The following is a 14,772-nucleotide window of genomic DNA, read 5'->3' on the forward strand; positions in this document are numbered from 1 at the left end:
AGAGGGGGTTGTGGGATTTGGTGCTCTGGTGAGTTGGACATGAGCACAGCAAACATTATCGAGGGATGCCAGATGCTAAACCTTCGGGATTTCAAAATAGTCAGATTGTGGAATATTTTAGCCTTACTGTAGATGGCAGTGTAGTATCTGTACTGGAACATCTTGGTATAACCAGTTCTGGGGCGCAAGTCCATGGTACTACAGATGGATGTTGTCTGTCCCAACATTTAAAAAACATTTAGACAGGTACATGGATGGGACAGGTTTAAAGGATTAAGAGCCAAATGCAGGCAGGTGGGACTAGTGTGTATGGGGCAAGTTCGCTGGTGTGGGCAAGTTTGGCCGAAGGACCTGTTTCCACACTCTATGACTCTATGATTGGGATCTCAAGAGGAGGCCAAAATGGATGATCCAGATTGGCTTCCTCACGAGATCACAATCAATAAAGAATTAAGTCTTCAGTCAAGCTGATTCTACTCAGCACTTCACCGATCATGTCTTCAGTGCTGAGAAGCTCGTGTCCCATCAATGAAGCCGTTCACGGAGCCTCTTCCTCTTGCATCTCTCACCACCATTCACAACCAGGTGGAATCGGACTCCCAGTTATTGATCTGATCCCTTGCTGGTGTGATCACAGTGGTGCGGCAGGTGGTGCAGCTGTCTTAATGTTCCAGTGACCCACTTGAGTTCTGACACAGTGCTCCCTGTGTGGAGTTTGCACGTTCTCCCTGTGACTGGTGGGTTTCCTCCAGATGCTCTGGTTTCCTCCCAGATGGGCCTCGTGACACAAAACGATGCAGGGTCTATGATGTTACCAGTTCACGATACTGATAAAAATATTGACTTTGATCAACCATTAGCTAGCAAATCTGCTGGACCTGGAGATGGTGGAACCTCTTGCAGTTCTACACACTCTCCATTGATTGCTTTACAGCATCCCTGTATGAATTAATTTGGGGAAGGGGTGGGATGATGCAAAGTGAAGCCTTTCTTAGAGAGATACAGTGCGGAAACAGGCCCTTCGGCCCACTGAGACCGTGCCGACCAGCGATCACCTCGTGCAGTAACACTCTAGGGACAATTTTTACAACCTACGGAAGCCAAATAATCTACAAACCTGTACGTCTTTGGAGTGTGGGAGGAAACCAGACCACCCAGAGAAAGCCCACGAGGTCACAGGGAGAAGATACAAACACCATACAGACAGCACCCATAGTCAGGATCAAACCCGGGTCTTTGGTGCTGCAAGGCAGCAATTCTGCCCCAAACCTGTGAAGTTGGTGAACCTGTGCAATGTATACAAAACACTGGGTAGTCTCATTGAAGTGCACTGCGGAGATAAGGGGCTGGATGACGTGGCATGCTACATCAACGGCCAGAGAGAGTTTGAAGAACAATGGTACATTAAAGCAACAATTACATTGAATGCCAATTTTGACCTTGTTCTACATGAGATGCCAGCTTGATGTTTCCTTTACTCGTTCTAGTGGCATTAATCAATTCACTAATAGTTGGAAATGGGCAAGTTTCCAGCCCTAAACAACATCTCCCCATTTGGCTTTGTAATGCTTTATGAATGCATGGAATGAGGCAGGTGATTATACAGCTACTTCAGTGCGGGAAGCCAAATGTTTTGAGAGAGGGACAAGATCAAAGGACTTGTGATTCATGGGATAAACTAACTCGGGGTTGAGCGACGGAAGTGAACGATTCTACTTTTAACTTTTCCTTTCTCTTGCATCGTCCAGGCGAGCGACAAAGACAGCATCACCGAGGATGGGGAGTTGATCGAGAAGTTGGATGTCATTGTGTCGTCCACCAGCGAGGAGCCCCTCTTCACAGCTGAGCAGGTAGATCATTAAAGCCGATTCAGGGGCGGCACGGTGGCACAGCGGTACAGTTGCTGCCTTACAGCCCCAGAGACACAAGTTCGATCCTGACAACGGGTGTTGTCCATATGGAGTTTGTACGTTCTCCCTGCGACCATGTGCGTTGTGCCCGGGTGCTCCAGTCTCCTCCCACACTCCAAACATGTGCAGGTTTGCAGGTTAATTGGTTTCTGTAAAATTGTAAATTGTCCCTGTAAGTGTGTAGGATAGTGCTAATGTGCTATTGTTGATCAGCGCTGACTCGGTGGGCCTGTTCCCACATTGTATCTCTAAAGTCTAAATTTAATGCAGTAGAGAATGCATCACGTCTGCAAATCAAAATGACACAATCTAACATGTCCATTACTTTCAGGAGAGACCATCAACACCAAAGGTTGATTAACACAACCAGGTACCTTGACACAAGGCTATCCATCAACTCTATCACTCATTAAAATCTGTCCCTCAGTTCCTTCTTTTTCATCCATGCCCAACACATGAAAGGCAATTTGCAGAGGCCAATCAACAAGAGTACCCGGTCACATAGAGTATGCAAACTCCACACAGACAGCACCCGAGGTCATGATCGAACCCAGGCCTCTGGCACTGAGGCAGCAACTCTACCAGCTGCACCACCGTGGTGCATATAGTATACTTGGTCCATAATACACTCGTCAATAGTTTAATTCAGTTTATTGTCACATGTACCGAGGTACAGTAAAAAGCCTTTGTGCATGCTAACCTGTCAGCGGAAGGACAATACATGATTACAAGCGACCCGTTTGCAGTGTACAGATACACGATAAAGGGAATAACGTGAATAATGTTTGGTGCAAGACAAAGTCCAGTGTAGTCCAATCAAAGGTGGTCTGATGGTCTCCAATATCTCAGGCCTGTTCTCCAGTTGTTAGTAGGATGGTTCAGTTGCCTGATAACAGCTGGGAAGAAACTGTCCCTGAATCTGGGTACTTTGAGGAGATAAGAATGACAATTGAACAGAATGGACTGTAGCAGAGTATCAGAGATTAGCATTTTCTAATCTTTCCACAGGTCATTGAGGAGATTGAAGAAATGATGCAGAATTCCCCTGACCCTGATGTTGAGGAGACTCCATCACAGTCCGACAAGCTCTCGGTCGTCTCGCTGGAGGTACAAGTGTTGAAACCTTCCATCTGCAGCAACAATAACATCCTGACAGAGGGTAAGGAATCAACAGACTGATGTTACATGACGTTGCGTGAGTCTGAAGCAGATTCTCGACCCGAATCATCACCCATTCCTATCCAAATGTGCTGCCTGTCCTGCTGAGTTACTCCAGCTTTTTGTGTCTATCATCGATGTTTCATGAAAGAAGGGAATTAGTTTGCATTGGTGGATGATATAAAGAGATTTGTAGATTTGCAGTTCTAATTATCCCATTACAGGGAGGATGTGGAGGCTTTGGAGAGGGTGCTGAGGAGGTTTACCAGAATGCTGCCCGGATTAGAGTGTTTCAGCTACAAGGAGACATTGGATAAACTTGGAATGTTTTCACTGGAATGTCAGAGGTTGAGGGGAAACTTGATAGAAGAATATAAAATGATGAGAGGTACAGACATGGTAGACAGTCCGAACCTTTTTTTCCCAGGGTGGAACTGCCAACAGGGGAGGGCATAGGTTTAAGATGAGAGGGGGAAAGTTTAGTGGAGATGTGCAGGACAGGTTTTTTTACACAGAGAGTGTGGATGGCCTGGAAAACATTCACTGGGGTGGTGGTAGAGGCTGTTATGATGGTGGCTTTTAAGATACTTTTAGATAGGCACATGGAAGGGCAGTGAATAGAGAGATATGGTTCATTTCCAGGCAGATGAGATCACTTTAACAGGACATAGTTTTTGACACAAACATTGTTGACCGAAGGGGCAGGACTGATTGGGTTAACGTATGATGAGTGTTTGATGACATTGGACTCGTTGGAGTTCAGAAGGATGAGGAGGATCCTCATTGAAACTTACCGAATAGTGGAAGGCCTGGCTAAAGTGGATGTGGAGAAGATGTTTCCATGAGTGGGAGAGTCTAGAACCAGAGGGCAGGGCCTCAAAATAAAGGGACATACCTTTAGAAAGTAGATGAGGAGGAATTTCTTAGGCGGATGGTGAATCTGTGGAATTCATTGCAACAGACGGCTGTGAAGGCCAAGTCAATGGGTATTTGAAAACAGAGACTGACAGTTTCTTGATTAGTAAAAGGTGTCAAAGATTATGGGGAGAAGGCAGGAGAATGGGGTTGAGAGGGAAAGATGGATCAGCCATGATTGAATGGCAGAGTTGACTCGATGAGCTGAATGTCCTTCCTAGACAATAGACAATAGACGATAGGCAGGAGTAGACCATTCGGCCCTTTAAACCAGCACCGCCATTCATGGCTGATCATCCCCAATCAGTACCCCGTTCCTGCCTTCTCCCCATATCTCCTGACTCCGCTATCTAGCTCCCTCTTGAAAATATCCAGAGAACCGACCTCCACCACCCTCTGGGGCAGAGAATTCCACAGACACAACTCCCTGTGAGAAAAAGTGTTTCCTCGTCTCCGTTCTAATCTAGTTCTGATCCTCTGACTTATGAACTTATGAAGGATCCCGACTCGAAAGTAAAAAATCATCTGTCCATTCCCTCCACAGATGCTGCCTCACCTGCTGAGTTCCTCCGGCATTTGTACTTTGTATTTTGCAGTTTCTTGTGTGTCCATTTAAATGCTATTGAGCAGACTAAAAAGGATACTGTCACTGGCCCAAATGGTGTGTCTGTCGATTTACAATATGGACATTAATTAATCTTAAACTCGAATGTCTTCTTCCAGGAATTCAACATGACAAAGTTCCAGATAGGGTCTTGAATATTCATCTGTTATCCACAGCGTCCGGCAAACCCATATTGCCAGTATCCCACACACATGCTCGTATGAACAGACTGTTCTTCAGTTGTGAGTTTGTGAGCTGAGGACAACCTGTAACCTGATGCTCACACCTCACTATTGCAGGCTCCTTAGACCAGACACCTGAAAACATATTTCCTGTGTTTTGCACACTATGAGTTGTAGAATAAGACCGTGGGGAAGGGCGCAGACCATTCGGCCCAAGCACATGAAACTAGAGCAGGAAGAACAGGGTTCAGAGGGCGTCAGGTTTAGGTTAGTTTAGCGCTTACAGCATGGAAGCAGGCCTTTCAGCCCATCGAGACCATGCTGACCAGCAATCACCCCGTACACTAGCACTATCCTACACACAAGGGACAATTAACCTACAAACCTGCACGACTTTGGAGTGTGGGAGGAAACTGGAGCACCCGGAGAAAATCCACGTGGTCACAGGGAAAATGTACAAACTCTATACAGACAAGCACCCATAGTCATGATCGATCCCGGGTCTCTGGCGCTGTAAGGCAGCAACTCTACCGCTTCGCCACGAGTTGATTCATCCTTCAGAAACAAAAAGAAATGGTCCTGACTGATATCAAAACATAAAGTGCTGGAGCGGGTCAGGCACCGTCTGTACTTCCTCTCCCCTTCGTGAGCCTAGCCCCACCCCAGTGTGAAGCCATTTCTCCCAATAACCCACCCTTCCTTTGCCTCCGCCCCTGTCCCCCTCCAACCATATCCTTCCCTCTTCCTTCACATTTCACTCCACTTCTCGACTTATCAGACGCCATTTTGTCTGCTTTTCATCTCTAGCCTTTGTCACCTCCTCCGTGAATCCCCTCCCCCTTCCTCCCCAGTCCCCACCACTATCCACCTATCACTCATGTAGGAAAAAGCTGCAGATGCTGGTTTATACCGAAGGTAGACACAAAATGCTGGAATAACTCAGCGGGTCAGGCAGCATTTCTGGAGATAAGGAATGGGTGACGTTTCGGATCGGAACCCTTCGGTATAATCCGGCATTTGCAGTTCCTTCCTACGAAGGTTTCCAACTCGAAATGTCACCTATACTTTTTCTCCATAGCTGCTGCCTGACCCGCTGAGTTACTCCAGCATTTTGTGCCTATCCACTTTTCACTTGCCAGCCTCTGTCCCATCCCCCACCCCACCTCTCTTCCAGTTTTCTCCCTCTTATTACAATCAGACTGAATAAGGGCCCTGACCCAAAACGTCACCTGTGCAATCCCTCCACAGATGCTGCCTGATCCGTTGAGTTACTCCAGCACTTTGGGTTTATGCTCAAGATTCCAGCATCTGCAGTTCCTTTTGTCTCCATTTGACTGATACTAAACTGAGGGTTCGCGATACACACATACACTACAGGTGCCGCGGTGGCAGATGCGATCCGGGGTTACCGTGAGGGAGGGGGAAGAACAATGGACAACGGAGGACCCGGCGTGGGGGGGGGGGGGTGGTGCCATAAGAGAGAGGGGAGGGGGGAAGAACAAAGGGGAAACTGGTGCGGGGTAGGGGAATTTGTAACTTTGTAAGTGTCCTTTATGGGCGACTATTTGCATACCTTGGGGAATGCAAGGAAAGAATTTCACTGAGGCTCGTCGCATGTGATCATGAAGTATTCAATTCAATTCAAAGAAAATAAACTTATAAGGAAGAATTGAGTGGCTTTGGATCACAAACCTTGAAGCGTGCTGTTGTGTTTTGCTGGTGCAGATGTTAAACTGATGACAGAGGCAGAAGTGGGCGAGCTGCTGGTGCGGATTGAGCTGGCCATTAAAGACTACTCGGAGGAGCTGATCCAACAACTGGCGCTGCGCGACGAGCTCGAGTTTGAGAAGGAAGTGAAGAACAGCTTCATCTCCATACTCATCGAGGTGCAGAACAAGCAGAAGGAACACCGGGAGTCGATGAAGAAGAAAAAGAAGGATAAAGGTGGAGTTCAGCCCAGCGTCCGTCAGGAGAGAGTGACCCGCATGCCCGTGAAGGTGAGACGTTCCTGGTCACTCTGTGGTGGTGCCAACCATGAGGCTGGTCCTCACCAGCTAAACATTATTGCATCCATGTCCCCGCATGTTCTGTTGTCGGGTGATTAAACTGCAGAAGAGAGAGAGGCTGTCACTGTGTAATCCCAAGATAGACACGGGGCACTTGTTGCTACTCGGTAAGTGGTACAGAAAAATGTCAGGCAGAGGGCATAGCTTAAAACGGAAAATTAACAGGCTGTTATCTGACGCGCAGCACTCCATTACATAAACATAATTTCACATACTACTAGAATGCATTACACGCACGCACGCACATGCACGCACACACACGCACGCACGCACATACACGCACGCACACATACGCACACACATGCACAAACATACACATGCACGCACACACATGTATAAACACACACACACACACACGCATACACATGCACGCACACATGTATAAACATACACACACACACACACGCATAAACATACACGTACACACACACATGTATAAACATACACACACATGTATAAACATACACGCACACACATCTATGCCGACACTCAGGAACCATTTCACTTTAACACACAGACATACAAACATCCATGTAGATGGCTACACATTGACTATCACAGTATATAAAGATAGACACCAAATGCTGCAGTAACACAGCGGGTCAGGCAGCATCTCTTCAGAAAAAGAATAGGTGACGTTTCAGGTCAGAACCTTTCAAACCAGAATCTACAGTTCCTTCCCACAAAATATATAAGAAAGATAGGCACAAAATGCTGGGGTAACTCAGCGGGACAGGCAGCATCTGTGGAGAGAAGTAATGGGTGATGTTTCGGGTCGAGACCCTTCTTCAGACCTAAAGTAAAATAACTGAAGGGTCTGTCCCATTTTCACGACCTAATTCACGACCTTTTTTACTCGTGGACATTTTTCATCATGTTGAAAAAATGCCCCAAGCTACTTGATACCACGAGTACCTACGACTAGCATCACGACCTGCTACGACCTACCTACGACCTTCTGCGACCTTGTGATGACCATGCTGCGAGTATGAGAAGGGCAAACTCGGCAGAGGTCGTGAATTAGGTCGTGAAAGTGGGACAGACCCTTAAGGTTGCTAACAGTTAATCTTTTCCAAAAAGAAACACCTGGATAATTATAAATCAATCCCAAACCCTTCCAGGTGTACACTGGCCCTATCCCTGATCTCTATCTCCGTTACATTAACGACTGCTACCTCTTGCACCCATGCAGAACTCATGGACTTCATAAACTTCACCACCAATTTCCATCCTGCACTCAAATTCACTTTGACCATCTCCGACACCTCCCTCCCCTTTCTTGATCTCACCGTCTCCATCACTGGAGATAGACTATCAACTGACGTTTATTATAAACCCACTGACTCCCACCACTGTCTCCACTTCACTTCTTCCCACCCTGCATACCTTAAGGGCCATCCAAACCCAGCTGTAAGGTTGGCCTTGATGGTGTGGAGCCCTTATTTGCTACTATCCCAGGACTTTTATGTATTTTATGGTGGCACAGTGGTGCAGCATTAGTTGCTGCTTTATGGGCCTGTCCCACTTAGGCGACTTTTTAGGCGACTGCAGGAGACTATGCAGTCGCCACATGTTCACGGGTGGTTGCCGGGTAGTCACCTTCATGGTGGTGAGGAGTTCCCACATTCCCAACATGTTGAAAAATTAGCGGCGAGAGTAGAATGAAGCCGCCATGGAGAGTAGCGAGAATCCTCGTGCCGTAGATGGGTCGCCAGGAGGTCGAAGGTTCTCGTAGGTTCTTGCAGGTTGTGGCCGGTGCTGACCGGTGAATTTCATTGGCTCATTGGGAAAAAAAACATAACCAGTAGTTTTCAGAACCAGAACTAACTGACCGGTAAAATTGATGTCCTCCGAGCTTCACAGCAGTGTATCTCTGACTTCTTAACTGTTGTCTGGCTTCCTAAAAGTTGTCTCCACTCCTTCTCGCCCCCTCCCCCTCCCCTCTTTTAAAGGACTTACCATACACTGTGCTTTAGCCGTCTTAATTACAGCGCCAACCTTCCTGTTCATCGCGGTGTGTGTCTATATCACCTTGGCTTTGTACCGTGTGAATTTCAGACAGTGCTCACCCCGCTTGCCCTGTCCCCTGCCTTTGCGATGTGTTTGTGTGCGTGTGTGTTCCACTCTGACAGTCGCCTTTCCAGTTGTCAGTTTTTCAGGCGCCTGAAAAATAGCCGAAGTGGGACAGGCCCATTACAGCGCCACAGACCCAGGCTCAATCCTGACTATAGGTGTTGTCTGTACGGCATTTGTATGTTCTATCTGTGACTGTGTGGATTTTCCCCGCGCGCTCCGGTTCCCTCCCACATTCCTAAGACATGCAGGTTTGTAGGTTCATTGGGTTCTGTGAAAATTGTAAATTGTCCCTAGTGTGGAGAATAATGTTAGTGATCATTGGTCGGCACAGACTCGATGGGCCAAAGGGCCTGGTTCCATGCTGTATCTCTAAAGTAAAGTCTAAAGTTCTATCTTGTATTTCTTATGGAAGGAAACATTTCAAAATACATTGGCATTGTACCATATCTCTTAAAACACCTATGAAGCAAAACATTATTTTGGGATGTTGATGAGATTTTGTATATCAGCAACACTGATGTTACAGCGAGGAGTGACATGAATTACCAGCAAAACATCTTGGCAACTATTTATAAAGGATCCCATATTATGTAACCAGCATTTCTTACAGTGAATTTTCTCTACTAAAGTAGATTTTCTGGCAAATACAACGCAAAAGCAATGTATCCACAACACAAATAAGTTAGGAGCAGGGAGGTTCTACTGCAGTTGTACAGGGTCTTGGTGAGACCACACCTGGAGTATTGCGTACAGTTTTGGGCTCCTAATCTGAGGAAGGACATTCTTGCCATAGAAGGAGTACAGAGAAGGTTCACCAGACTGATTCCTGGGATGTCAGGACTTTCATATGAAGAAAGACTGGATAGACTCGGCTTGTACTCGCTAGAATTTAGAAGATTGAGGGGGGATCTTATAGAAACTTACAAAATTCTTAAGGGGTTGGACAGGCTAGATGCAGGAAGATTGTTCCCGATGTTGGGGAAGTCCAGAACAAGGGGTCACAGTTTAAGAATTAAGGGGAAATCTTTTAGGACTGAGATGAGAAAAACATTTTTTACACAGAGAGTGGTGAATCTCTGGAATTATCTGCCACAGAATGTAGTTGAGGCCAGTTCATTGGCTATATTTAAGAGGGAGTTAGATGTGGCCCTTGTGGCTAAAGGGATCAGGGGGTATGGAGAGAAAGCAGGTACAGGATACAGTTGGATGATCAGCCATGATCATATTGAATGGCGGTGCAGGCTCGAAGGGCCGAATGGCCTACTCCTGCACCTATTTTCTATGTTTCTATGTTTGTCACAATTCTTAAAAGTGGTCGACGGTGATATTAAAAATCTGCTGGATGAGTTCAGCACTGAATCATTTATTGTGGTCAATCTCAGAGGCCAAACCAAGCCTTTTATATATTGAAAAATAGACACAAAAAGCTGGAGTAGCTCAACAGGTCCGACAGCATTTCTGGAGAAAAGGAATAGATTAAGTTACGGGTCAAGACCCTTCTTCAGACTGAATTTCTGTTCTTGACCTGAAACGTCACCTATTTCTTTTCTCCAGAGATGCTACCTGTCCCGCTGAGCTATTCCAGCCTTTTCAAGGTTTCAAGGTGAGTTTATTCTCCCACGTACCAATTAAGGTACAGTGACAATTCAGTTTGCCATACAGTCGTACCACAAAGAGCAACAAGACACACAAATATTGTTTTTACATGCACACAGCGACTCCCCTACATTCCTCACTGTGATGGAAGGCAACAAAAAGTTCAATCACTTCCCTGCTTTGTTTTCCCACGGTCGGGGCATTCGAACCTTCCGTTGTCGGGGTGATCTTGGCTCCCGCAGCCGGCGGTCGAGCCCTCCGCATCGGGGCGATCAAGCTCCCGCATGGGTGGGGGTTCTCAGCTCCCCGTGCCGGGCGATCGGAATTCCGATTCGGGGTCCCGGGTCTAACCTCCTGCGGCTTGGAGCTTCCCAACATCAGTCTCTACCCGAGACTGCGAGCTCCTCGATGTTGAAATCCGCAAGCCGCAGTTGGAGCGTCGATCCCAGGCAAGGGATCACAGGCTCCGATGGTAAGTCCACGGCCCCTTGGTGGGGCTCAAAGTCAGTCCCGAGCAAGGCCGCCAGCTCCAAGATGTTAGGCCGCAGAGCGACCGGAGACACGATCCGGAAAACAATCGCATCTCCAGCAAGGTAAGAGATTGAAAAAATGTTTCCCCCGACCCCCCCTCCCATCCCACCCCCCACATGAAACAAACCAAAGAACATTAACACATACTTTTTAAAACACGCTAAAAATAACAAAAAAGACGAAAGGGGATAGATTGGAGGGCTCATCTAGGGAGGCTAGGGAAGCGGAAAATCAAAATGTGACAGGAGGATCCAGAATGTGTGAAGATAAAGCTCTAGATGTAAAAGGGGCAAAAACGGAAAGGAAGGGTAGTAAAAATCATCTGAAAGTGCTTTATCTAAATGCGCGGAGTATTCAAAATAAGATAAATGAATTAACGGTGCAATTAAGTATATATAGTTATGATATCGTGGCCATTACGGAGACATGGCTGCAAGGGGATCAGGACTGGGAGTTAAATATAGAGGGGTACTCGACAATTAGAAAAGATAGACAGGGAAGAAAGGGAGGAGGGGTGGCCCTTTTAATAAGGGAGGGAATAACGGCAATGGAGAGGAAGGATATTGCGTTGAAGGATCAGGATAGTGAAACAGCTTGGGTACAGATAGAGAATAACAAAGGGAAAAAAACACTAGTGGGTGTAATTTATAGACCTCCAAATAGCTGTGACGCTGTTAGTCAGAACATAAATCTGCAAATAGTTGACGCATGTAAAAAGGGAACTGCTGTAATCATGGGGGACTTCAATTTTCATATTAATTTGGCAAACCAAACTGGGCAGGGTAGACTAGAGGAAGAGTTTATAGAATGTATTAGAGACGGGTTCCTAGAACAGTATGTCACGGAACCGACAAGGGGGGAGGCAATCTTAGATCTGGTCCTGTGTAATGAAGCAGGATTAATTAAAAATGTCATAGTTAGGGACTCGTTGGGAACAAGTGACCACAATATGGTCGAATTCCATATTCAAATAGAAGGGGAGCAGGTTGAAACTCAGGCTAGGGTGCTTAGTCTAAATAAGGGGGATTATGAAGGTATGAGGACTGAGCTGATCAAAGTTGACTGGGATAGCAGACTCAAGAATAAGACGGTACATGAGCAGTGGTGTACGTTTAAGGGTCTACTGTATAACCTTCAAGATAAATTTATTCCTATGAAGAAAAAAAGGGGTAAGGGTAAGAACAGTCAGCCATGGCTCAGTAAAGCTATAAAGGATAGTATTCGGCTGAAGGCAAGGGCATATAAGGTAGCCAGAGGTAGTGGGAGGGCAGAGGATTGGGAAGCATTTAAAGGTCAGCAAAAAGTAACTAAGAGATTAATTAAGACGGGGAAAATAGGCTATGAAAGGAATTTAGCGAACAACATAAAAACTAATAGTAAGAGTTTTTATAGCTATATAAGAAGAAAAAGGGTGGCTAAGGTGAACGTTGGTCCATTGGAGGGTGAGACTGGAGAGTTGTTGGTGGGGAACATGGAAATGGCAAAGGCATTAAACGAGTATTTTGTATCAGTCTTCACCATAGAAGACACAAAAAATATTCCAACGCTGGATAAACAGGAGGCGGTAGGAATGGAGGAGCTAAATACTATTAAGATCACCAAGGAGGTGGTATTAGGGAAATTAATGAGACTGAAGGAGGATAAATCCCCTGGGCCTGATGGATTACATCCAAGGGTCTTGAGGGAGATAGCAGTGGGGATTGTAGATGCATTGGTGATAATTTTCCAAAACTCCCTGGAGGCAGGAACGGTCCCAGTGGATTGGAAAATGGCCAATGTAACACCTATATTTAAAAAAGGAAGTAAACAGAAGGCGGGTAACTATAGACCGGTTAGTCTAACATCGGTGGTGGGTAAAATGTTGGAGACAATTATTAAAGAATCACTAACGGGCCACTTGGATAAACATGACTTCATCAGACAGAACCAGCATGGTTTTGTGAAGGGGAAATCGTGTTTAACGAATCTGCTCGAATTCTTTGAGGAGGTAACAACCCGAGTGGATAAAGGGGAACCGGTGGATGTGGTATACTTGGACTTCCAAAAGGCTTTTGACAAGGTGCCACATAAGAGACTATTGCTAAAAATAAAAAATTGTGGGATTGGGGGTAATATATTAGCATGGGTAGAGGATTGGCTAACGAATAGGAAGCAGAGAGTGGGGATAAATGGTTCATACTCGGGATGGCAACCGGTAACTAGCGGGGTTCCGCAAGTGTCGGTGCTGGGACCCCAGTTGTTCACAATTTATATAAATGATTTGGAGGAGGGAACCAAGTGTAATATATCAAAATTTGCGGACGATACGAAAATGGGAGGGAAAGTAGGGGATGAGGAGGATAGGAAGAGTCTGCAAAAGGATATAGATAAGCTAGGTGAGTGGGCAACAACTTGGCAGATGAAATTTAATACTAATAAATGTGAAGTCATTCACTTTGGGGAAAAAAATGATATGGCAAGTTATTTTCTAAATGAGGAGGAGCTGCGTTGTAATGCAACGCAAAGGGATCTAGGGGTATTAGTACATGAATCACTAAAAGTCAGTATGCAGGTGCAGCAAGCAATCAGGAAGGCCAATGGAGTTTTGGCCTTTATTGCTAGGGGGATTGAGTATAAAAACACGGAGGTCTTGCTGCAGCTGTACACGGTATTAGTGAGACCACATTTGGAATACTGTGTACAGTTCTGGGGTCCATACTTAAGAAAGGATGTACTAGCCCTGGAGGCAGTGCAGCGAAGGTTTACAAGATTAATTCCTGCAATGAGGGGATTGACATATGAGGAAAGGTTAAGTAAGCTGGGACTCTACTCTTTGGAGTTTAGAAGAATGAGAGGCGATCTCATTGAAACGTATAAGATCGTAAGGGGCCTTGATCGGGTGGATGCACCGAGGATGTTCCCAATGATCGGGGAGGCTAGAACTAGGGGACATAGTTGCAGAGTGAGGGGGGGCTCTTTTAGAACTGAGATGAGGAAGAACTTCTTCACCCAGAGGGTGGTTAGTTTGTGGAATTCACTGCCCCAGGGAGCAGTGGAAGCAGAAACGTTAAATATATTTAAGTCAAAAATAGATGGTTTTTTAGCTGCCAAGGGGATAAGGGGCTACGGGGAGAGGGCAGGGATATGGACCTAGGTATGGTTAGTATAGTAGACCTGAGTGATCTCCTGGACAAGTGTCGATCGCCTGGATTGGGGTCGGAGAGGAATTTCCCGGATTTTTTTCCCGAATTGGACCTGGGTTTTTATCCGGTTTTTTGCCTCCCCCAGGAGATCACGCGGTTCTTGGGGTGGAGAGGGGTGATAGCGGTATAAAGGGGAGGGTAGTGTCTTGTGTTCTGTGTCTTGTGTCTACTGTTTGTGGGTAAGTGTGTCTGTTTAGTGTTCAGCCATGAGTGAATGGCGGTGCGGGCTCGACGGACCTGGTGGTCTACTCTCGCACCTACTTTCTATGATTCTATGATTCTATGACACTCGGACTGCAGGCAAGGCTGCCATCGCTGACAGCGCCACCTGGTGTTAAACCAGCATCTGCAGTTCCTTCCAATGCCCTTTATATATTCCTGTCTCACTGCAGCCCAATAGACGATGCTGAATTTACTGCAGTCTTCTGCTACAGGGAAACAAGCCCATTGTTATTTTAAACATGCCTCTCCTATATCAGTGAATCCAGATCTTGGAAATAGATAACTGCAATCATCAGATTATCAGCAATTATCGTAACGAAATGCCTGGCT

The 14,772-nt window shown here is 46.1% G+C and overlaps 1 protein-coding gene across 1 annotated transcript in view; it reads left to right on the forward strand.

Annotated features, from left to right (window-relative positions):
* fez1 (fasciculation and elongation protein zeta 1) overlaps positions 1–14,772 on the forward strand; it is a 57,524-nt gene that overhangs the window by 29,568 nt on the left and 13,184 nt on the right. The window contains exons 3-5 of the mRNA XM_033049510.1: positions 1,749–1,850; positions 2,919–3,069; positions 6,495–6,766. Of these exons, the coding sequence (XP_032905401.1) occupies positions 1,749–1,850; positions 2,919–3,069; positions 6,495–6,766 (525 nt within the window). The remainder of the gene's footprint in view (positions 1–1,748; positions 1,851–2,918; positions 3,070–6,494; positions 6,767–14,772) is intronic.

The sequence above is a fragment of the Amblyraja radiata genome, chromosome 33 (genome assembly GCF_010909765.2).
Source record: "Amblyraja radiata isolate CabotCenter1 chromosome 33, sAmbRad1.1.pri, whole genome shotgun sequence".
NCBI lineage: Eukaryota > Metazoa > Chordata > Chondrichthyes > Rajiformes > Rajidae > Amblyraja > Amblyraja radiata.